The sequence below is a fragment of the Rhinolophus ferrumequinum genome, chromosome X (genome assembly GCF_004115265.2).
Source record: "Rhinolophus ferrumequinum isolate MPI-CBG mRhiFer1 chromosome X, mRhiFer1_v1.p, whole genome shotgun sequence".
In the NCBI taxonomy this organism is placed as follows: domain Eukaryota; kingdom Metazoa; phylum Chordata; class Mammalia; order Chiroptera; family Rhinolophidae; genus Rhinolophus; species Rhinolophus ferrumequinum.
This window is the reverse complement of record NC_046284.1, coordinates 96,976,949-97,002,815: the sequence shown is the minus strand read 5'-3', so window position 1 is coordinate 97,002,815 and position 25,867 is coordinate 96,976,949. Positions and strand designations below refer to the sequence as shown.

The 25,867-nt window shown below is 34.3% G+C and overlaps 1 protein-coding gene across 1 annotated transcript in view; it reads left to right on the top strand.

The window, feature by feature from the left end:
* Positions 1-25,867, top strand: part of CFAP47 (cilia and flagella associated protein 47) — a 374,965-nt gene that overhangs the window by 186,079 nt on the left and 163,019 nt on the right. The window contains exons 36-39 of the mRNA XM_033099951.1: positions 3,766-3,900; positions 7,880-7,995; positions 14,327-14,477; positions 16,185-16,273. Coding sequence (XP_032955842.1) covers positions 3,766-3,900; positions 7,880-7,995; positions 14,327-14,477; positions 16,185-16,273 — 491 coding nt within the window. The remainder of the gene's footprint in view (positions 1-3,765; positions 3,901-7,879; positions 7,996-14,326; positions 14,478-16,184; positions 16,274-25,867) is intronic.

Here is a 25,867-nt window from a genome sequence, read left to right as displayed (position 1 = left end):
CGAAAGACTTTGTGGAGGAGGCAGGACTTATGTGGGTTTTTGAAGGATGGATTGGATTCGGATTGGTTGTAGTAAGAGAGGAAGGTGTTTTCTCAGAGGATATGGCATAAACAGCATATAGAACATGTTAAAACAAAATTCAACCGAATCAATTTAAAGATCTAGTTGGCTTTATGCAATGATTCATGAATTGGGCAGCATGCGTTTAACAACTGGGAAGAAGCTCCATGGAACTATACAAAATAGGTTTTTATAGGCAGAAGGAGGCAGGACGAGGAAGTGACTAGCAAACAGCGGATTATTTCAGGCACGGTCACCTTTCTTTGGGGGATGGCAGGGGTCTATCAGGCAGATGAACTCACTAGGAAATTCCAGACTGACTGGTTAAGATTACATTCCTGGGAGAAGCTGCAACTATAATTAAGTTAATATTAAGTCTCATTTTGTTGACTTCGCATAAAAGACTGACTCTACTTTGGCCCTGTTGCCTCTTTTTTAACAAATCTGCACAAATGACATACATTAAGAAGAATGTGTGACTATGTTGCCTTAGTTGAAATTTGGGATTAGAAACATAGACATAGGCAATACCGTATGATCTCACTTATATGTGGAATCTAAAGAACAAAATAAACGAATGAACAAAACTGAAACAGATTCAAAGATTTAGTTTACCAGATTTCTACTCCAGCATTTTTCTCTATTATGAATTTTTGTTCGTTTGTTAAATTCCCTATCTTTTGTTAGTCCAGTAGGAAATGCTGTCATTAAAAGTAAAAATGGATAATTGAAGTTCTTCTTGGTTAGACCTATACAGAGAGAAAGTAATGATGATGTCTTTGAAAGGTACTGCACATGAAAATCTTGTTTTAAGGAAACCTAACTTAATTCTTAATTTTTAAGCCTAGGATTGACTAAAGTGTAATTGTGTACTTTACACTAAAGTGTAAATTGTAATTTAAATTATTTTCATTGAAATTTATCATAAAGAAAGCTAAGAATGCTCTCTTCTCTGGTTTTTCAGTTTAGTATCTTTGTCCTTACATATATTTTTCCATTAAGATAAACATTTTTTTATCTGATATGATTTGAATTTCAAAGGTGAGCTTTTGGAATAGTTTTATGTTGCTGTCTATATCTTTTATGTTGTAGTCATTGAAACAGTGTTCAAGAGACTTTTATTGATCTCACACTTGAGCCCAGAGTGTTTTGCCACTAGTGTTCCCTTTTCCCCAACAAACACCTTTCCCAGCACCCTAGACATATAAAGTGTAGAATTCACATAAAGGAAATTCCCTTTGGATCACACCCATAGACCAGCCCATCCCACAGGGCCCATCAGGGTGCTATTCTTCCCTTTGTGGGAATTAAACTCTGTGTTTCATTTTTTCGTTTGTTCTTAATTAATTTTCCTACATCTGTTGATTACCATTGTCCTTCTTGAAGAAATGTGGGACCACAGAATACTGATGAGAAACCTTGCAAGTTTGGTCTATTTCTTAGTTGTCCTCAAATCATCCTAAGTAGCATCTTTCTACTCTACTGAGGCAGGCTAGGTCCCTTATTTTTTATTAAGAGTCTCCTCCCCCGGTACCTTTATTGGTAAGCCTTACTGCTTATTGACAAAACAAGGAAGAAGAAACCCTTCTCTTCTTCCAAAGAAGGAAAAGAATGTTTTTTGGAAATGTGGACTAGCAGGTGATCAAATGGGCTATCGTTATTCTCTGGTAACTGCTGCCAGATTTCAGAGTAAAGTGCCTTCGTTCCACTTGCAGTAGTCCCCCCTTATCTGCAGGAGATATGCTCCAAAGACCTCCAGGGGATGTCTGAAACTGCAGATGCCTGAACACTCTATATACTATGTATTACGTTTTGTTTCCTCTACGTATGCATACATACTTAGGATAAAGTTTATAAATTAGGCATAGTAAGAGATAAACAATAATAACATAATAAAACAGAACAATTATAATAATATACTGTAAGGAAAGTTGTATCAGTGTGGTCTTAGCAAACTAGCATGGATTTCTGTGTTTCTCTTAACAATTGCACAGAAGATTCGTTCTTACAGTAGATCTTAGCAACCTCAGCATACTGTTTTTATTTCTTTCCTTTTCTGGTTTAGAACTTTTACCTTTCTGTTAAAGGACACACTTTACTGCTTCTCTTTGGAATCTCTGAATTGCCAGCATCACTACTCTTGTGCTTTGGAGCCATTAGTAAGTAAAATGAAGGTGACTTGGATTTAGGCACTGTATACTGTGGCAGTTGATCTGGTAACTGAGACGGCTGCTAAGTTACTAAATGGCACGTGATGTATACAGCATGGAGACACTGGACAAAGGGATGATTCACATCCCGGGCAGGATGGAGGGAGATTTCATCAAGCTACTGAGAACAGTGCACAATTTAAAACTTACGAATTATTTCTGGAATTTCCCTTCTAATATTTGCAAACTGCAGTCAACCGTGGGTAACTGATACTATGGGAAAGGAAACCACAGATAAGGGCAGACTACTGTAACACATTAGATATCCTCGGCTCTTGCACTATTTGCATTTTCAGGCCTGGCCCAGCTCCTTTGCAGTTGCTAACTTGACTGTGTGCCATTAAGTCATAGTAGATCTTCTTTTATGGAAGTGTAGCGAGCTCCCTGTACATTGACAATGACTGAGTTGCTTGTTCTACATGTTTGAATCCTTGCCTCAGACCAATCCCAGTCCTTTTTTGCCATGAATAATTAATTCTCCCTCTTTACCTCCACCTTGTTCTAGGAGATCGGAGGTACTACATAAACTGATAGAAAGAATCTTTTCTTCTGCTCCTGACTCTGCTTTTTAGCTTCAGTGTACATTCTGGCTATGTTGAGGGTCTCTGCTGTGATTCCCCTGTAGTCTGGATTTTATCTCAAATATATTTCAACAGCCATCACTAATTTATCTTGCTTATCAGTATAATTACATTTTCTGCCTTACTATAATGTGTCTGTTCTGGGAGAAGGATTTCCCCAAGTACCCACTGCTGACTGCGTGAATTGCCACTGTTGTGTTCTTTCTCTCACCCTGGCATCCATGCCCTCCACAACGTGGCCCTGGCACTTCTTAGTCTTTTTTCATCTAACTTGTGCCTTCTCACCTTATGTACTTCAAATTGTACTTCTGTCAAATGAACACTATACTCCCCTATGTCGTTCGTTGCCCTGCAGTTCTTTGTCTTTCTGATAGAATATACCGTTTTCCTCACACCACACACAACCTACTTAAAATCCAAGCAGTTTTCAAGGTCATCTCATGTGCTGTCTCCTCCCTTGGGATTTTGCTTGGAAATCTCTTGGCGTCTCTTACCTAAGGAGTTTGTCTACTTCTCAAGTTTTCTTTGACTGCATTCTATGATACTTTAACTCAGGGATGATGTCTCAGTCACATTAGTCAGTATTTCCAGTGCATAGTACTCTAGTGCATAGTACATAGTGCATAGTATTTCTAGTGCATAGTACTTTTCTGACCTCTGACTAGCTTTTATGGAGTCTGAGGCTCTGAGATCATTGTTATCCTTAGAACACATCTCATTCATCTTTTAACACTTAGGTCAAGTTCTTCACATTCACAGCAATATTTGCTATGTCTACATTTCAGTGTTACTGTCAATCAGTAACATTTAAAAAAGTTTTGAAATATTTCAACAATCGATATATTATGCTTTAGCTCTAGTTATGTATTTTATCTGTATATCCTCTAATTTATATTTCTCTTCTTTGACATTAGGCCTCTGACATCTGTGACCCTAATCCAATCCTGTTGCTCATGCTTTGTGTCTATATGTATGAAAGACTTCCTACATTTCTCCCCAGGAAGGTGATCACCTTTGAGTGTACTCTACATGACACCGTAATGCAATCGGTAAGACTCTGTTTCGGGCCAAGGTATACATGGAGTTAAACACTTAAGAGGGGTTTTAGATATTTCTTTTCCAACTTAAAATTAACAGAAGTATCAATATGATAACAAATAAGCCTTAGCGAGTGTTGCTCCTTCTAAACCAACAGTATAACAGAGTGAAAGGGGCAATTTTTGCTTCATAATAATCACTACCTACAGTGAAATGATGACTCCTTCATTTGCGGAATGGGGTTTGGGGACGTGGAGGATCAAAGTTGAGCACATTGGAAGGTCTCATCCTTCAAGGCCACTTGAGATCTATTTCATGCACTAGAGGATTGACAGTGTAAGTGAAAACATGTGGTCTGAATGTGCTTGGCTTTCCTTTAGAGAACAGTTTACACATCCAGATGGATGTTGTTCAAGTGAGGATATAGAAAGGGAAGCAATAATGGAAGTGCTCCTGACCAGGAACACCTAATTCCCACTAAAGGATTTTCTGTATGGCAGAGCTGCTAAATGTATAACAGTGCATTTTTTAATGTTCAGATAAAATTGAAAATGAAATTTTGAGTCTTGGGACCATAACAAATATATATAAATGCATCCATATTTTGCAAGTGTTCTCTTTGAGAAATATCTTGTCAGGGATCACTGACCTCTGTTTGTTTCTTTTTTTTTTTGTTTTTTTTTTCTTAGTGTTCTATGAAAATCGTTTTTTTTTTTTTTAAATTTATTGGGGTGACAATTGTTAGTAAAATTACATAGATTTCAGGTGTGCAATTCTGTATCACATCATCTATAAATGACATTGTGTGTTCACCACCCAGAGTCAGTTCTCCTTCCATCACCATATATTTGATCCCCCTTACCCTCATCTCCCACCTCCCAACCCCCTTACCCTCTGGTAACCACTAAATTACGTTCCCCAGATTAATTTTCAAGCCCCGTGGCCATCCTGTGGTCACCGACTGCCCTCCAATCCCCTCACCCTCCCCCCCACCCTCACCCCCCTTGCCCATCTAGCAACCCTCAGTTTTTCCTCTTTGTCTCCAAAACTGTTTCTGATTAGTTCATTCAGTTATTCTTTTCTTTAGATTCCGCAAATAAGTGAAATCATATGGTACTTACCTTTCTCTTCTGTTTTTTGCAACAATTTCTCTCATATGAACACTTGTGAAATACCTTCTACCATACAATTTTCAATTGCTTATCTGTATCAAGGGTTGTGTTTTCTACTCATTTTCATAAAATCTTCAACAAGATTTATAGGTGGTCTCCTTGCTTCTTTCTCAGGACACTATGGGCTGATAGAATCTTACTCTGTACAAAAGTTATTGTACTGTTTTGGTGAGATCATGTTTATTTCTTTTCTTCAGGCTGTTTTATGTATTCCTTATATTCATAGGTGGAGGGTAATTTTATTCTTCCAATGCAAAACTTGTCCATATTTGGTCTTCAAAATATATGTCCTGGTGATGTTTGATTTGTAGTTGCAACCTCTTTGAAAAAATAACTGTATCCTCTGTGACAACATGAGCAATGGTTGGTTAAGGATTTAGTTAAAAATCAGGAAAAACTCAGGTTCTTCACTTAAAGTGTAAAGGGCTTAATTTAAAGGGAAAGGAAAGTCACTCCTTCTGATTTTTTGTTAGCAAATATTGAGTTATAATCCCTTGTATTTAAATTTATTCCTGTCCCTTTTTTGTGAGAAAAAGAGATATAAACCACGTTAGAGAATTTTTTTAAAACAGTATTTACTATGATAATTCCCTAACTGCAATGATATGCAAGGGCCTAGAGCTGTAATTATATTGGAGAGGACTTCTGACTTCAAAATAAAATTTCTGAAGAGTTTGAAATGTTTTGCTTAAGCCTGCGGAAGATAGGAGTCTGAATTAGATTAAGCAGTGATTTGTTACAGTTAATAACTAACTGTTCTCTAATTTTCTAATTCTGCCCCGATGTTTGTACTTTTTATGCCATTTAATTGTTGTTATTTCAAAAAAGTAGTTAATAACATAAGCTCGCATTTAAACATAAACTTTAATTGTGATGTTAAAATCCAATTAAAGCATATTAAAATGGAAACATGATTTCTTTCCATTTTTAACTCTTTACTAGAAATATTGTTCATGCCTTATGGTTATAGATGGCATTCTGCAGACACAGCTTTAATTTTTCACCAATGTAAGGTGCATCTTTTGAAAGAAACAATAAAAATTAAATATAAATGCAAAATAAAACATCAGTGGCAACAAGCTTTAATTTAAAATTTCATTTGAGAAAAATCACTAATTTGGAAGTTGCTGAGAATCTTAGACATAGTTTGCTCCTGTGCATCAACACCATAACTGCCAGTGCCTAAGTCATAACATGTCATTCTTATCAACCCTCTCAACCTTCCAGAATAAAGAACAATCTCAAGAAATGGCTACTATAATTTAAAAAGTATTTCTGAAGCTGTATGTTACTCATAGAAACAGAATACTGAAACCATTAAACCATATAGTGATCAATGAAAAAATGTAGCATGCAGTGATTTTTTTTGAGACATTATTTAAACCTATTGAAGTCTTACCACCCCCTTTTGAAACATTACAAAGAAGCATCATAGTTAAAGAATGACTGTCATTGCAAAATGGGAGTTGCCACTCCAAAGCTATCTTTCCTTCCCTTGAACAGCTTTCCCTTCTCTTCATCTACCACTCACCATCCCTCCATGAAAGCCTAACATTGGGTGGAATAATCTGACCACAGATGAGCCCAGTGCCATTGTGTCATACATATATGACATGACATAATGAGAATGAATGGCTTCCTTAAGGTCTTAGGGCTGTTTATGGAAGTTCCAGGACGATAAACCAATACTAGTGCACAGTGAATCTATTATTTTTAACATTTCCTTTCAGAAATGGAAATTAGCTCTCTGGGACTTAAAATCACATGGACTGTTAATTAATTCTTTCGGTGCATACATGCATATTTACATACATATGTACAATAAAAGTAACATGCTAGAGTAGTCTTGCTCCCATTATAACTGATATCTGTAAGTAAGTGAGCAACATGAGACCCCCAAATCCTTGGGGCAACTGAACGTAGAACCTCTTCAGCAACACATACTTGTTCTGGTAGTTACCAAAGTTTTCACTGAAATATGAAAGTTGTTCATTTTATCTTTCAAAAAATCTCTACCATATTCCTTATGATGCACTACAACCACACATAATGCTAATTATTAACTCTTCAAATATCTGTGACTATAGTTCCTGGACTGCCTAAGTACAGTCACCGTTTTTTGACTCTAATTTGGCTAACCATCCGTTTCCCTCAGGTCTTCTCCCTCCTTTGGGTCAGTACATTCCATGGTAACGTTGTGTCTTCCTAAGTTGTGTGGTTTTTTTTTTTTGAATCCCCAATATATTTTACATAAACACTTGTATACTCACATTTTTTCGTGGAATACTCTCTGAAAATTAAGAAACTCATTTTCTAATATTCGCTGTGTCTCAGCACCAGGAAGGAAGGGATAGCCAAACCCTAGCTATACTGGTATTGCTTGTAAACAAGGTCACTATCATTTCCAGCCTGGACCTCTAATTTTAAACCTACACTCCATATAACTTTCTACATGAGCAGCCAGAATATCCTTTTTGTAAATTGGATTATGTAAGTTCTATGTTTAAAATTCTCCAAAGGTGTCCCTTTGAAGTAAGAATAAAATTCAGTTGCTAACTCTTGACTTCAAATCTTTGATGATCAGGTGTTTTCACATCTCATTTCCTTGCTTAAAAGCTCCTTCTCCCTGCCTACTTCTGCTAAACGATATATATGCTGTCTTCAAATATGAAGTCTGCTTTTCTCCAGTTAGTGTACATTAGGAGCAGATATGTTCATGATTAAAATGTATAATTCTCTTTGATAAAAATAAGAAATGTTAAGTTGTATGTTTTAAAAACGCATTATCTTATTTATATTCTCTTGTTCTGCAAAATAGATTCTACTGAAAAATACAAAATGGAAAACCTTAGTGTATAATGCTACAATTATTGGAAGAGATGCCGATGATTTCTCCCTCTCCCAAACAGGAAATACTGTGACAGTTTATCCAAGGTAAGCATTTTTGTTGTGTGTTTAATTTTACTTCATTGAACGTATCAGCCCAAGAGATTTAATGTGTATTATAATTATAAAAAAAGTGACCTGGATTTGTTTTCAACTGAGATATGTATATCACTCACACACACATAAATTATTCATATGTTGCTGAGATTCCTCACCAATTTTGTTAAAAATTTCTCACAACATAAAGCAGCTCATTTGTGTATACATTTTAGTTTATGTTTCATACATGTTGGCCATAGAGATGAGACAATAAGTTGTTTATGTAGTACATTTCTCTATCCTGCAGGAAACTGGAAGTAGTGTGTGCTAAATTTTTATATAAAATAATACATATTATATATAGTTTCTAATTATAAAAGTTCTATGTGCTCATTGTAGAAAACTTAGAAACTATGAAAGTATAAAGAAAATAGTGAAAGACTAATAATCATGCGTAAAAGATACCCCCAGTGTTGTCATTTTTCTCTATCCATTCATAGTCATTGTGTATGAATAGATGGTAGATAGATGATAGATAGATAGATAGATAGATAGATAGATAGATAGATAGTAGATAGATGATAGATAGATAGATAAATAGATAGATAATCTCATATATTTATAAGAACACTTTCTTTTTCATTGAGTAGCCTTATTTCATAGCATCATGATCTTAAACTGGGGTCATAATGTTTTCATAAATGTCTCTGACTATAACATTCTCATCTATTACCTATATTATTTTTACTTTCTTTGAGGTCAGTTGTTATGTTTGTTTCCCTTTGTTTCAGTGTTTCATGTTGAAGGATTTACTCTCCTGACTTGTGATACTTGTTTATCCATTTATATATAATCATATGGCAATACAGAACTAAATTGTGAGTCTGTGTATGCTCAAGTTTCTCAATCGGCAGATTTCAGTTTAGGGTGAAAACCATTCTGTTTTCATGCCCAGTTGCCTGACATTCTATATGGGCCTTAGGAAGAGTAGGTTTTCCCTGAACCCCATTTTGCCCTCCATGCAAATAGACATTTCTGGAAACGGCTTCTCCGGGAGGCTACATGGCATCTTTGTTTATTAGCCTCTGTGCAGATGCTCGTTGATGGCTTCCTCCAGTAGCTTTTTTTTAAAAAAATTCCCTTATTATCATTTTAATGAAATTTCTCTTAGAAGCAATGAATCAGAGTTTCAGGCATCATTGTGACCTAGAACCCTTCTGTCATGGCGTTTAACAGTTACGTGCTGGGCTTTGATACTGACATGTTCAAACTCTAGGATCCAACTTTATTGTTCTGTTTTGGAAAACATGGATCAAATATTTACCCACAGTGTTGTCAGTAATCAATGTAGTTATCTAGGTAAAACACCTAGTACTTTAACTGGAACTTACAAGAAGCAATCCATACGTATTTGCTCCCCCCCCACCCCCGCCTCCCTAAATTCAAAGTGCTGCTGATTCATGGGTGAAAACATATCAATCCAGCAGAGTGCCATGCAAGTAAATACTCAATGAGGATATAATTTGATAATTGTTTTATTTGTGATGTGTATACAGAACTAGAGGAACATGGAGACAAGAAGCCACCTAAATGTTCTTGGGGAAAACACAGAAGGTTTCCCAGAATATATAATGCTTAATTCTCAATGTATATAGAAAACAATTATATACTTTTCTGGATGCGTTTTATTTTGTAGGCTTGAATGCTATTATTAGGTGGTTCTTTAAGTATCTCTTTAGCTAGACTAATTTCATAGTGTCTGGTTTTTACGAATAAGATTCAAAAACTATTTTGTTTTCTTAAGCAAAAACGATCTATAACTTTGTCATTATCAGATATTATATAATTATCTATATATATCACATTCTGTCTTAGATTCTGTCTAAATCACAATTAATAACGGCTCTTTCTGCCAGCTGTGGTTTTAAATTTCCAGAGATACCATTTACATAGAAAGATTAAACAGCTATACAAGCATATAAACAAATGTGTTTATTTCTCCATCTAACTTGATGACTAAATTTAGCTATAACCATAGAGTGGCTGTCATAAATGTGAAAGTATACTTTGAAAAAAATCATTCTGTTTCTTTTGCTTGTTTGTTTCTTTTTTTCCCCGCATTCTTTTTGAGCCATATGGGCACTGACATTGATGTGTTACATATTCTCCATCTTTTCTGAAAGCCAATTGAAGTAGTTTATGAGGTACATGTAATATGAGGGATGTTTTTTTTTAATGAGGGGGAGGCAGTTGGAACAAAAAGAAAATAAAAGGTAAGAAAATTAAGGTAACATATAAATGATGTATCACAGAATTGTACACCTGAAACCTATGAAACTTTACTAACAATTTTCACCCCAATAAACTTTAAAAAAAAAAAGAAAAGAAAATTAAGGTAAAACCCATAATTAGTTATATACATATCTGGAGACCTAAAACAAGACCTGGGTAGACCACCCATTTGATTCTGACTTTGTAACACATTCAGGAAGGAATCCTGGGCACTTACATGCTTCAGTATGACTACAGAATTTGGAAAAGAAATATCTATACTCAAGAGGTGCTAAAATCTTCATGGTCCTAGAACCAGCCATTGGCCTCATGAAAGGGATACTGTATTTTACATTGTGTTTCATGGGACTTAACTATAGTAAATGAATGTATAGATTCATATAGTAAATGAATGTATAAATTCATTTACTAAGTGCCTGTTTTTTAGACTATGGTCATTTTTGAAAATCTTTTTTCATCACCTTCCATGGAGGTGTGATTCATTACCTAGTGCTATTGAGTTTACCTAATGTATCTTAAATTTGTCATCTTTTCCTCTTACCCACTTCTTCCATCGTAATTTAATGCACCATCATTTTTAAACTGAACTGCGACAGTAGACTCCTTAAAGGCGTCTCTGCAATTCATCCCCTATGTTAGAATGGCAATGATTTTTTAAAATGCAAATTTGGTCATGTTATTCTTCTGCTTAAAATTTTCCTACAGCTTCCATCACCATTATGATATAAACTGAGTATCTCGGCATGGTCCATGGGGCTTTTCATGGCTGACTCTTGGCTTTATCTTGCATCACTAACAACCTTCCTCTCTAAGTTTCAGCACCACTCGTTCTCCAAACACATCATAGTTCCTTCTATCAGGGGCCTTGGGTGCCTTCTTTCCTTCCCTGCTCATTCTAGCTAACTCGTTCTCATCCTTTGCATCCCACTTACCGTATCACCTCTTCTGACCCTTCAAACTTACATCATGCTCCCCATTATGTGCTCCCGTACCACTTTATAGCACGTATATACTTCGTAATTTTCGCATTTATTTTGTGACAACATAATTAATGTCTATCATGTCCTATAAAATGTAAGATCCAGGAGATCAGGAATAGTATGTTTTTTTCTAATTACTGTATCCCCAAAACCTCCACAGTGCCTGGAACGTTATAAATTCTCTATAAATATTAATTGAATGAATGAATGGTTTTATCTAATGATAAATTTTAGAATATCTAGAAAAATCCTAAATCACTCACAAGTATTTTAACAGAGTTTGAGCCGATTACACTTCGAAAAAGATCTCAAGGTCAGATATTCTTTGTAGTCACTTAAGTTCAAGTCCATGAGCTTTTTCATAATAGCCAAGAAGACATCCTTTTGCACAAATTGAGGTGATTAGTGATGACATATCTGAATAAAAAGCATCCTCACTCCTGCTAGATGTGAGCTGTAATTTTCTCTAAAAGGCAATTTTGAGAACATTTCTATTGATTTGCAAGTCCCCCATTCACTTTACTTTGCTGCTCCCTAAATTCACCCATTCAACAGTAATTTTTCAAAAGTTCTAGGGAAGTTGAGCCAAAGTTTGAAGTTGGGAGTGTCTATTCCCATCTCCATTCCCAAATATGTATCCTAAGGAAAGGCGATAGGTGATAGTTTGTACTAAGAATAACTGTGGTTTGATGTATAATGCTAACTGTGCTAAAAACCAGAGCAAAAGCAAGGGTAAAGTTTCCCCAAGATTTATCTCCCTTGTGACAAGGCAAGGCTGAAAAATTTCAGCCAGTAAAGAAACAATGAAAACCATTGCTTATTTAGAGAGTTCATTACCGTGTTTCCCCGAAAATAAGACCTAGCCGGACCATCAGCTCTAATGCGTCTTTTGGAGCAAAAATTAATATAAAACATGGTCTTATTTTACTATAAGACCAGGTATAATATAATATAATATAATAAATATAATATAATATAATATAATATAATATAATATAATATAATATAATATAATATAACATAATATATAATACCGGTCTATAATATAATATAATACCGGGTCTTATATTAATTTTTGCTCCAAAAGACTCATTAGAGCTGATTGTCCAGCTAGGTTTTATTTTCGGGGAAACACGGTAGTTTTATAGCCTGTAACTCTACCGTGAAGGGGACTAGGTAGCAAGCCTACGACCTCATCAGAATCTAGGAGGCAGTGAGAAACTGTCTGGGGATAGCCTCTCAGGGGCCATAGAGAGGCAAGTGAGAAATGTTTTTGGAGCAGTGCGTCTTGAGCCCCCAGGCTCTTAGGTTACAGGAGGATCACCGGGCTTTTTGCCAAGATTACATCCACAATAGTTAAGCCTGGCATATGTGGTGTATGTGTTGTCATGCAAGGTTGCCAGGATGCCATTGAACAGTCATTCGCCTTCAAACCAGGAAACGAAATTTCCTCCAAGACCATCGACTCTGCCTTTTTACTGTGTTTTAGACCAAGTTGAAGATTAAGGAAATGGACATATTTTCTTTCTTCCTGCTTTTAATTATTTATGTCTTGCTAGTAAAAATCATGCTACTTAGATACCATTAGGTTGATTTGAGATTTGAATTTTATTTTCAACCACACCTTTAAGTAATTTTTTGAATTGTTAGTCTTTCTCATTTTTTTCCTATGTGACAAAAACCAGTTACATGACTAAGAATTTGCCTAAACCATAGCACAGAATGTCCTGCGAAAGTCACGTAAAAATACATATGTGATTTTCTGAGACTACCTATTAGAAAACCCAATATTTGGTAGATTATATGTACATTTGGAAGTTAAGTTTAGATCTTACAGAGTGGATCGAGATATTTTCTTTTTAAAATTAATTTATTTCCAATTACAGTTGACATACAATATTATGTTAGTTTCAGGTGTAAAACAGAGTAATTAGACATTAAAACACAGTGATTATATCTTATGAAGTGATCACTCCAATAAATCTAGTACCCATCTGACACCATACATAGTTATTTCAATACTATTGACTATATTCTCTATGCTGTACTTAACATCCCTGTGACTATTTTTATAACTGGAAATTTGTACTTTTTAGTCCCTTTCACCTTTTTCACCCATCACCATAACGCTCTTCTATCTGGTGACCATCAATTTGTTCTCTGTATTTATGAGTTTCTGTTTTCTTCATTTATTTATTTTTTTAGATTCGAAACATAAGTGAAATCATATGGTATTTGTCTTTCTCTGTCTGTCTTATTTCACTTACCACAGTACTCTCTGGGTCCATCCGTGTTGTTGCAGATGGCAAGATTTCATTCTTTTTATGGCTGAGTAATATTCCGTTACATATATGTACCAACTTTTCTTCTTTATCCATTTGTCTATCAGTGGACATTTAGGTTGCGTCCATATCTTGGCTACTTTAAACAATGCTGCAGTGAACATAGGGTGCATATATCTTTTTGAATTAGTGTTTTGGATTTCTTTGGATAAATACCCACGAAAGGAATTTCTGGGCATATGGTAGTTCTATTTTCAATTTTTTGAGGAACCTCCATACTGTTTTCCATAGTTGTTGCACCAATTTATAATCCCACCAACAGTCCACAAGGGTTCCCTTTTCTCCACATCCTCGCCGACACTTTTTATTTGTTGATTTATTTTTGATGGCCAGTCTGACAGTGTGAGGTGATATCTTGTGGTTGTAATTTACATTTCCCTGATGCTTAGTGATATCCAGCATCTTTTTATATGTCTGTTGATAAGGGGTTTATATCAAAATATGTAAGGAATTCATATAACTTAACACCAAAAAACCCAAACAATCTGATTAAAAAATGGGCAGAAGACCTGAATAGACATTTCTCCAAAGAGGATGGATCAAGATGTTTTAACTGATGACAATAACTAGATTGTAGGCTTCGTGAGGTCTGCAACAGTCTTTAATTTTATTGTATAAGTGAATATATTGCAGAGTGTAGGCACTGGGCACATAAGCTACAATGAATAGATGCATGTTAATTGTCTTTTTCAATAAAATATTTTTCTTTTTTCTTTTATTAAATAGAGACGAAATTACTGTCACTGTGAAATTCACCAGTCGCTTCCTCTATCCTGCTGAAGCTTCATTAATATTACTTTCAAAATCTGCGAAATCAACAGGAGGCACTACATTGACTTTTACTCTTAAGGGTAAAGTCCGCAATTTTAAAGCCATTGTAAGTAAATTTTACCGATTTTGTATGTCTTCGCTTCTCTTCTCAGGTCATGGAGTATTCCAAGAACAGCTGTTCTTCCAAGTTTTATCTCCTGGCAGCTCTTGTTCGTGGAGATCGTGTGTGTACTTAACATTTGCTCCATTTTTGCCTTCCATGAATGATATTCTTACTATGATTCTCATTCTGTAGAAATAAGTCTCCAATTTCATAATAGGATTTGAAAGGACTTGTATTAAGTATTCCTTTAAGGTCATAGTTTTAGGATTACTATACATTTGTGCTTTTCTTGAAGGAGTTGTTCATTATACACAGTAACTTACGTGCTCTTCTGCCATGGAGACTTGTGATTTAAGTTAAAGCAGAACCTGGCCTGTGTCTGTTTTTGTTTGAATGAAGGATTGGTGGTTTACATGGCAAAGAAAATGTTTCTCTTCTCTGGTACAAACATTCATCAATTTATCTGGAGTGTCCTGCCGATCGAATCCATTGTAAAAATAATACTAAGATTGGCATTTATTGAGAGGTGATGATGTTCCAGGGTTCTTTTTTTATCTCAAAAGATGGGGGAGAAGGAGTTTCAAAATTTCTATAAAATGGTTGTGACATTGCTATGGTTGACTCTTTGTAGTCGTTATTTTGTCTAAATATCATTTTCTACCAGGCATCTATAGTACAGAAGAAGTAAATTTATTATGTTGCCGGATTTCCATATGAGTTATAAAGAATTTTAAGTGTGCAGTGACATGAGTAGGAAGTAAAGAGAATGACTCTAGTAATGGCCAGTTGTGTGAGGAGAGCATTAAGATGTTCACATGGACAGACTGGCTTATTAGATAATGATGCCGGGAACAGGAAGCAGCCATTGGTTGTCACTGAGATGTGTATTGTGTGTGATCTTCTGATTGTCTCCTGAATAATGAACTCTTACACTTCCCAACCCTCTCACACAAATTGTCCGAAACAAAACATTGCTTTGCCACGTGTATCTAAGAGACATGGATGGTTTTAGCCTGTCATCAACGTGGCTCTGGGCCAGAAAAGCTGACACTTAAAGCTCATGAGGTCTCTGTTTACTTGTTCATCTGCCTACTCATGGTCTTAGTCACCAGGAGGCAGATTGGATAATAATGAGTCATTAAAGAAGATAAGAACATGATCAAGTCTGAAAATGTAGAATTCCTAGAATCTGTTTTCTATGGATATCCTTTGGGTAATTTGAACTTTAAATTTCATATCCGTGCTTTTATTATAATACAAATATGTCAGTGTAGCCACCTCATTGTAAACACAGGCGTTACACACTCACACACTCATACACAGATATTCGTGCACTCACACATCTGTGTGTGCACACACCTACCTCTTCGTTATGTATTAGGTATATATATAACTATTTAATTTGTAAATGTGAAATCATGCTCACTTATTAACATATTTTAAGGAAATCAATTTGGGAGACACTGATGTGACAGGGAGATCAGTTGTTAGCACAGTACCATGGATTGGTGATGAAGTGAAATCTATTTTTATTCTTTCTCAGATTTTAGCAGTACACTATGGGAAAAGGGGGACTTTCATAAATTAATGTCGTAATATTTAAATGGACAGGTTTTTAGATACTTTAAATATATATTTTAGAATTCTGATTATTCTTTTTTGTTCTTACCATTTATTTATTTATTTATTTATTTATTTATTTTACCTTAGGACACTATACAGTGCAATTCCCCATGTTATAAATGGATGGAATTGACATTGATGGTTAAAAATCCTTTCCATACTGCGGGTGATTTCAAGTAAGTTGTTGTTTTGGTATAAATTCGTTGCAATTAGCCATATCCAGCCTTAAGGGAAATATGTAATTTTCTTCAACATGAACTTCTATTTTGATGAGAAATTTCATGTATTGACATTGCCATAAATTTATAAGCATTATCAGCTAAAATTAGAACAAATAATGAAGGTCAATCAATTTTCCTTGAAATGCTATCTGATCTATACAAAGCTAAGGCTGATGATATCAAATTTATAAATTTTGTCTGTCAGCTTTCTGTTTGTTGAGATTTACTGTCCTTTCAATTAAAAAAGTTATAATTAATAGACTTTTTCACTTCTAATTTTATTCTATCTGTTAATTTCTAAAAGTGAAACATTGATTCAAGCAGAAAATTCATTTTTATTTAAGGTGTCATGGTTGATTAAAACTGCAGATTAAGTATGCATTTGTGTATCTTAAGATTTAATAACAATAGCAACTAATAACAGTAGTATAGATTTGAGATGAAAAGAGAATACAATGCTTAATTATTATTTTAGGTCACATTAGAAAAATTTCTAAATTTACATGTTAAGGGAGAAGATGGACAAGATATCTTATACACTGCTTAAATTATAAATTCTTCCCACCAGCTTTACAAATCAGATCCTCACAATAATATTTGTGTTGAGAACGTAGGTTATATGTATGCTTATTAATATTTGATCATTCCCAGTTTTAAAATCATTGTATATGTAGGCTTTTGTTTGTTTCTTATTAACAATATCATTTATTGTCGACAAAATAAAAATTATCTCGTTAAAACAGTTATTGGTGAATTAATGGGTCCCAAGTTCAGTGAGGGAGAATTTTATTGATTATATTTTTAATAAAGTTATATAGAAATGTAAGGGACAAACCATGTCAAAATATGTGACATTAATCTAGAATTAAAATACGCCCTGAAATGAACCAAATGACTGACTGCAGTTCTTCAGAGGAAATCAGGATCAAACACATTTAGCCTTGTATTATAGTGGAAGAGCTAAAAGAAAATCTCAAAGTTCCAGGAATTGGTGGAATATTAAAGTTTTATGTTTTTCAAAAACATCATAATATTTTATTGTTACTTTATGATTTATCTCAGATCAAATTAAAATTGTTACTTCTTGGGAGGGGTGCATGGCTTGGAAGAGGACATAATTGTTAATTGGGGTAATTTGACTCCATCATATGAATTGTGGCCCTCAAATTTAGGCAATGGACATATAATCTCAAAATTTTAAAACAAATCACAAAATTTCTAAAAATCAATATTTTATACTAGGCATATATTAACTTTTAAAATTTAAAAATAGTAGAATAGGTAAGAAAGGAAATTTAACGCCAATTCTTTTGATGTTATAAGTAGTATAACAGTAAGTGATCTAGTTTTTAGTATTACAGTTACAAAAATGATTGGGATCTGGTTATTATTAATAATCTCCTGTTAAATGTACTTTAAAATAAAGTAAAAATTTTCATGTATTTTCCCCAAATTATATGTGGCACAATGACCAGATTTGACCTTTTTTTTATGAAAATTGAACATTACTTTGAACAAAAAAGGCAACCCAGTGTAGGTTTAACAGAGATGGGATTAGCTCCCATACTAATCTGTCTACCAGATTAGTGGTTCTCAAATTCTGTTTTTCAGAATGCAACTATTACTTGCTCTGTAATTGTTTTACATGTTGTAAGATTGGTTTGCTAGTATTTTGCATTTGTAATCATAGGTTTAATAGTGTAATTCCCTTTTCTTGTGATAACTTTATCTATATTTTGTATCATTAATACTAGCCTCAGGGAATGATTTTGGAAATGGTCTTTTCTATTCTATTTGTTGGAAGAGTTTATGAAGGATTGATTATTCTTTGGAAGAACTCACAGTTGAAGCTACCTGGTTCTGAGCTTTGCTTTGTGGGAAGTTTATTTAATTACTAATTCTGTCTCTTTACTTGTTATGGGCCTAATCAGATTTCCTATTTCTTCTTAAAACATTTTTGTTATTATAGTTTGTACCATTTTAGGAATTTGTGCATTTTCTTCTAAATTATTTAATTTTTGACACAGATGTTTTCATAGTATTCCCTTATAATTCTTTTTTTTTTTTTTCCTGGAAAGTCAGTAGTAATAGCCCTGTTTCCATCCCCCCCCCTTTTTTTAGTAATTTGATTGTTCTTTCCTTTATTTTATTTTTTTCTCTCCTTTATTTTTGATCAGTCTAGGTAAATTACAGGTTTGTCAATAGGTAAAGGTTTGTCAATGTTGTTGATCGTTTCACAGAACCTGCTTTTGGTTTCCTTGATATTCTCTATTTTTCTTTATGTTTTTTTAAAAAGTATAATTGATATACAAAAATCCTGCACATGAATAATGTATACAATTTGATTAGTTTGGACATATGCATACATTCATGATACTGTCACCACAATCAAGGTAATAAGCATATCCATCACTTCCAAAATTTTTCTTGTGGTCCTTTTTTTGTTTTTGTTTTGTTTTGTAGTAAGAATGCTTAACATGAGATTTACCCTCTTAACAACTGTGTAAGTACACAATACTGTGTTTTTAACTGTAGGCACTATGTTATATAGGACATGTCTAGGATTTATTCATCTTGCATGACTGAAACTTTATACAACTCCCCAATTCATCCTCCTCCCAGCCCCTTGTGACTGCCATTCTATTCACTGCTTTATGAAGTTTGACTGTTTCAAGATTCCTCATATAAATGAAATGGAATCATACAGTATTTGTCTTTCTTAGACTGGCTTATATCTCTTAGTATAATGTCCCCAAGTTTCATCCATGTTGTCATATATTGCAGGATTTTCTTCTTTTTTAAGGATGAATAATATTCCACTGTCACACACACACACACACACATTTTCATTATCCATTCGTCTGTCGATGGACATTTGGGTTTGGATTGTTCCCATATCTTGGCGATTATGAATAATGTTGCAGTGAACATGAAAGTGATGATATCTCTTTGAGATACTGATTTAAATTCCTCTGGATAAATACCTAGAAGTGGGATTGCTGTATGTTATGGCAGTTCTGTTTTAATTTTTTGAGGACCCTCCATACTGTTTTTTTATCATGACTGCACCAATTTACATTCCCACCAACAGCATACCAGTGCTCCCTTTCCTCCATATACTCACCAACATGTATTATCTCTTGCTTTTTGCGTAACAGCCATCCTAACAGGTGTGAGGTGATATCTAATTATGGATTTGATTTGCATTTTCCTGATTATTAGTGATGTTGAACACCTTTTTATATACCTGTTAGCCATCTCTGTTGTCTTTGGAAAAATGTCTAGTTAAGTTCTTTGGCCATTTTTAATTCGGTTATCTGTTTTGTTTTTTAATTATGGAATTACAGGAGTTTCTTATATATTTTAGATATTAACTCCTTATCAGATAATGGTTTACTATTTTATCCCACTCCATAGGTTGCCTTTAACTCTTGATTGTTTCCTTTGCTGTGCAGAAGCTTTATAGTCTGATCTAGTCCTGTTTGTCTATTTTTGCTTTTGTTGCCTGTGTTTTTGGTGTCATATCCAAGAAGGTATTGCCAAGACCAATGTCAAGAAGCTTTTCCCATATGTTTTCTTCTAGGAGAATTACGGCTTCAGGTCTTTAATGAATTTAAGTCTTTAATTCATTTTCAGTTGATTTTTGTGTATAGTGCAACATAGGGTCTGATTTTACTTTTGTGTGTATAGTTATCCAGTTTTTCCAACATCATTCATCGATGGGACTCTCCTTTTCCATTGTGTATTCTTGGCACCCTTGTTGAAGATCAGTTGATGGTTTATTTCTGGGGTCTTCTATTCTTCATTCTATATGTCTGTGTTTATATCAGTACCATACTGTTTTAATTACTGTAGCTTTGTAATAGATTTTAAATCAGGACATGTGATGCGTCTATCTTTGTTCTTTTTTTTCAAGATCACTTTGGCTATTCTGGGTCTTTTGTGGTTCCATATGAATTTTAGGATTGTTTTTTTATATATCTGTAAAGAATGTCATTGGGATTTTGGTGGGGATAGCACTGAATCTGAAGATTGTTTTGTTGTATAGCACATCTCTAGTACTTACTCATCTTGCATAACTGAAAATTTATACAACTCCCCATTTCATCCTCAACTTTGTATGGACATTTTAACAATATAAGACTTCCAGTCTGTGAACAAAGACCATCTTCCCATTCTTTTGTGTGTCTTTTAAAATATTTCATCAATGTAATATAGTTTTTGGTGTATAAGCTTCTTATTTCCTTGGTTCTGTTTATTCCTTAGTATTTTACTCTTTTTCATGCTATTGTAAATGGAATTGGTTTCTTAATTTCCTTTTCAGATAGTTTGTTGTTAGTGTATAGAAATGCAACTTTTTAATGCTGATTTTATATCTTGCAATTTTACTGAATATATTAGTTCTAACAGATTTTTTGTGTGGGGGGTTCTATACCTAAGTTCATGTTATCTACAGAGATAATTTTACTTCTTCCTTTCTGACTTTGACGCCTTTTATTTTTCTTGCTGTGGCTAGGACTTCCTGTATGTACTATGTTGTATAGAAGTGATGAAAGTGAGCATCTTTGTTTTGTTTCTGATCTTCCAGGAAAAGCTTTCAGGTTTTCATCATGGAGTATGATGTTTATACTGTGGGCTTGTCATCTATGAATTTTATTATTTTAAGGTGTTTCTTCTATTCCTAATTTGTTGAGAGTTTTTATCATGAAAAGATGTTGAATTTTGTTTAATACTTTTTCTGTATCTATGGAGATGGTTATATGATTTTTGATCTTTCAACCTATTAATGTGGTGTATCACATTTATTGATATCTGCATGTTGAACTATCCTTGCATCTCAGGATAAATTGCACTTGATAGTGGTGTGTGATCCTTTCAATGTGCTGTTGAATTTGATTTGTTTATATTTTGTTGAGGATGTTTTGCATCAATGGTCGGCAGGTATATTGGTCTGTAATTTTCTTTTTTTGTCATATCTTTGTCTGGCTTTGCTATCAGGGTAATGCTGATATACTAAAAGGAGTTTGAAAGTGTTTACCATTATAAAACGTCTCTCTTCATGTACAGTTTTTTGTTGTTGTTATTTTAAATTCCGTTATGTCTGGTATTAGTATGGCTGCCCTAGATTTCTTGTAGTTGTATGCATGATATATGTTTTTCTATTTTTTTGCTTTCAGTCTATTTCTATCTTTGAATTTAAAGTGTATCTCTTGTAGAGACCATATAGTTGGATCTTGTTTTGTTTGTTTTTAAACCTACTCTTATAATCGCTACCTTTTGATTGCATTGTTTAATGCATTGACATGTTATTACTGACATAGTTCGATTTACATCAGCCAACTTCTATTTATTTTTCTATATATTTCATGTCTATTTTTGTTCATCTGTTCTGCCATAACTGCTTTATTTTACATTAAGTGAATATTTTCTAAGGCAGCATTTTAATTTTTTAAAATGACTTATTAACTGTATTTTTGGAGTTATGTCCTTAGTGGTTACATTAGGGTTTACCAAATGCATCTTACCATAATCAAATTCAAATATATGCTAACTTAATTCCACTGAGACTCACAAAGTGTTACTCTTATATAGCTCTATTCCCTTCCCCCCTTTTTTGTGGTATTTTTGTGATACATATTATATCAATAGTGTTACAATAATTAATAATGTTATAATATTTGTGAATATTTTTTATTTTGTGTAATTTTTATAATCTTAAGAAAGCTGAGAGAAGAAAGGACAGTATCAGTTTTCTGGGGCTGCCATAACAAAGTACTACAGGCGAGGTGGCTTAAACAACAGAAACTTACTTTGTCACAATTTTGGAGGATAGAAGTCCAAGATCAACTGTGTTGGCAGATTGGGTTTCTGAGCCCTCTCTCCTTGGCTTGCAGATGGCTACCTTCTGTGTTCTCACATGGTCTTTTCTGATGTTTCTTCGTATGTGTACATTTCCTCTTGAAAGGACACCAGTCAGAATGGAGTATGGCCAACTCTAACAGCCTCATTTAAACCTAATCACGTTTTAAAGGTTCTATCTATAAATATAGTCACAGGGAGGAGTACTAGGAGTTGCAGCTTAAACATATGAAGTTTGGGGTGGGTGGGGGGGACACGATTCAGCCCATAACAGAAAGTATATATTTATAGTTTTCATTATATTTAAGCCATTTATTTATTATTTCTGTTTTTCATTATTTGTTCCTATGGATTCACGTTACCTCCTGGATTTTCACAGCCCAATCCAGGTTCACTCTCACCCATCTCATTTTTTTATTTTTATTTTTTGGCAGAAATACAAATGTATCATTGCATAAACTATTATAAGGTAAATATATTTGTATTTGAGTCAAGAAAAAGAACTTTGCACACCATTCCGTATCTCCTCTTTCCTTCTTGGAGAAATTGCTGTCTTGACTTTCATAGTAATCAAGGAAGTGACATGTACAAATGTGCATTTCAGGGCATTGGAGTTTACTCTTCCCCATTAAAAAAAATTCATGTGGCTTTTAAATGATTTACAGCTTCCTTCACCATCTCTTTTCCTTACAATCATATGTTGAAGAACATGGGCTGTTTGACATGCATTTGCCAGTAGTCTAGATTTTGCTGATTTCATTTTCACGGTGCAGCTTCACATGTTCTTTTGTAAGTTGTCTGTTTTGCTAATTGGCAGCTAGATACAGCAGCATGGTTAGAGTCATGTTCAATCCCTTTGACATGGAAATGATACATCCTTTTATCATGGAAGCATGGAAAATCTTTTTGTCATTTTTTGAAATGTTAGCTGCCATTAACCAATGCGTATATTCATTATTCATTGGGGGTTGCAAAATAGTGATATTCCATCTCTATCATTGCTAGTATATGAAATGTATTAGTTGGAATATTTTTATAAAGAGAACTTCCCGTGATCTATTTGGTTATTCAATGCTATGGTTCATGTACGAAAAGTAAGATAAATACTTGTATTTAATTTTTTCCTTTTTTTTCTTTCTTTTTACCTTTGGACCCTCTTCATCCATTTCTCCCGTCTGTCACATGCCCACCTCTGGCAACCACCAATCTGTTCTCTGTATCTATGAGCTGGTATTTTGTTTTGTTTAGATTTCATATATAAGCGAGATTATACAGTATTTGTCTTTCTCTGTTTGACTTATTTCTTTTAGCATAATATCCTTGATGTCTATCCATGTTGTCACAAATGGCAATATTTAATTATTTTTTATTACCCATCTCTTTACCCCCACCGCCTCTTGTCAACCACCAGCGTATTCTCTATACATCTGTGAGTCTATTTCTGTTTTGTTTTATTTGTTCATTTGTTTTGTGTTCTTAGATTCTACATATAAGTAAAATCACATGGTATTTGTCTTTCTCTTATTTCACTTAGCATAATACCCTCTAGGTGCACCCATGTTGTTGCAAATGGGAAAATTTTATACCTTTTTATTGCTGGGTAATATTTTATTATACAAACACACACACACACACACACACACACACACACACACACACACAGGGTGCCAAAAAAATGTATGCACATTTTAAGAAAGGAAAAAGCTGTATTTAAATTATGCTGTTGGTAATCACTTTGAGCACCTCTTGTAATTGCAGAAGTCAAATGTGACTTGTATTCATCTTTTGTTATCACTATATATTATTACAATTTTAATACATTTTTCCTTTCTTAAAATGTGTATACTTTTTTTGGCCATATATATATACATATATATATATATATATATATATATGTATGTGTGTGTGTGTGTGTGTATGTGTATATATATATATATATATATATATATATATATATATATATATGGCAATTTCTTTATCCATTCATCTATTGATAGTTACCTAGGTTGCTTCTGTATTTTGGCCATTGTAAATAATGCTGCAAGGAACATAGGTGTACATATGCCTTTTTGAATTAGTGTTTTTGTTTTCTTTGGATAAATACCCAGAAGTGGTATTGCTGGGTTGTATGGCAGCTCTAGTCTTAATTTTTTGAAGAGCCTCCATGTGGTCTTTCATAATACCTATACCAATTTACTGTCCTACCAGCTGTGTACAAAGGTTCCCTTTTCTCCACATCCTTGCCAGTACTTGTTGATTTCTGGATGATGGCTTTCTAAGAGGTGTAAGGTTATATCTCATTGTGGTTTGATATCCATTTTTCTGATGATTAGTGATGTTGAGCATCTTTTCATATACCTGTTGGCCGTCTGTATGTCTTTTTGGGAAAAATAATCTATTCAGATCTTCTGCCCGTTTTTAAATTGGATATATATACACGTATATGTATATATATGTCCATATGTGTACACACACACACACACACACACACACACACCCCAGGGTGCCAAAAAATGTATACACATTTTAAGAGATGTTATCTATGTATTACTTTTCAGAGTTGAATTATGGTAGCAATGTGTAGTATGACATTTGCTCAAAAGGTGGCATTAATCAAATGAATGCTAGCATTACCACGTGACAGGCAGGACAGTCAAAGAAAATGGTGGAAGCATGGTTGTCATTTGAGCAGTGCAAGACCATTTTGAAGTGGTATTTTAAATTCGAGAACATTGTGGAAGTACAACAACAATGGAGGTGTGAGTATGTAACAGAACCTCCAACACGACTAACAATTGCATGCATTCGTGATGAGTTTGAGACGCACTGTACTGTGTGAAGAAATTGAAACGGCATGCGCAGCAATACAAGTAGATACTTTGGTCAACATTGCTCATGCGGTAGTTTGCCGTAATCAGACGTGTCTGGATGCTGATGGTAACCACTTTGAGCACCTCTTGTAATTGCAGAAGTCAAATATGACTTGTATTCATCTTTTGTTATTGGTATATATTGAGTATTACAATTTTAATAGTTTTCCTTTCTTAAAGTGTGTATACAGGTTTTTGGCACCCTCTGTATATGTATGTACAAGGTGTGATCAGAAAACATGGTGAATGTTTAAATTTAAAAAATCATTACAGTAAAAGACACATAGCCATTAGTCCCCCTCAAAATATTTCCCCTTGCTTCTAACACACTTATCCCGTCATTCTTGCCACTTTCTGAAGCAGTTCTGGAAGTCCTCTTTTGTGAGTATCTTTACTTCATCCTCCATCATGGCAACACTTTGTGTCACATATCGCTTCTGGTATGGCAATTTCTGTCAAATAAAAACATTACGGTGTGTCCTCATCCACCTTACTCACTGGAACTGGCACCATGTGACTTCTGGCTCTTCCCCAAAGTCAAAAATGACCATGAAAGGAAATGCTATGAATCGATTCAGGACATCGAGGCAACAATGGCAGCACAACTAAAGACTTCACAAAAGAAGACTTCCAGAGCTGCTTCAGAAAGTGGCAAGAACGATGGGATAAGATGTCATAAGTGTGTTCGAAATGAAGGGGATGGTGATGGAAGGAGAACTGACTCCGGGTGGTGAACACACAATGGGATGATGTAATACAGAATTGTACACCTGAAATCTATGTAATTTTACTAACAATTGTCACCCCAATAAATTTAAAA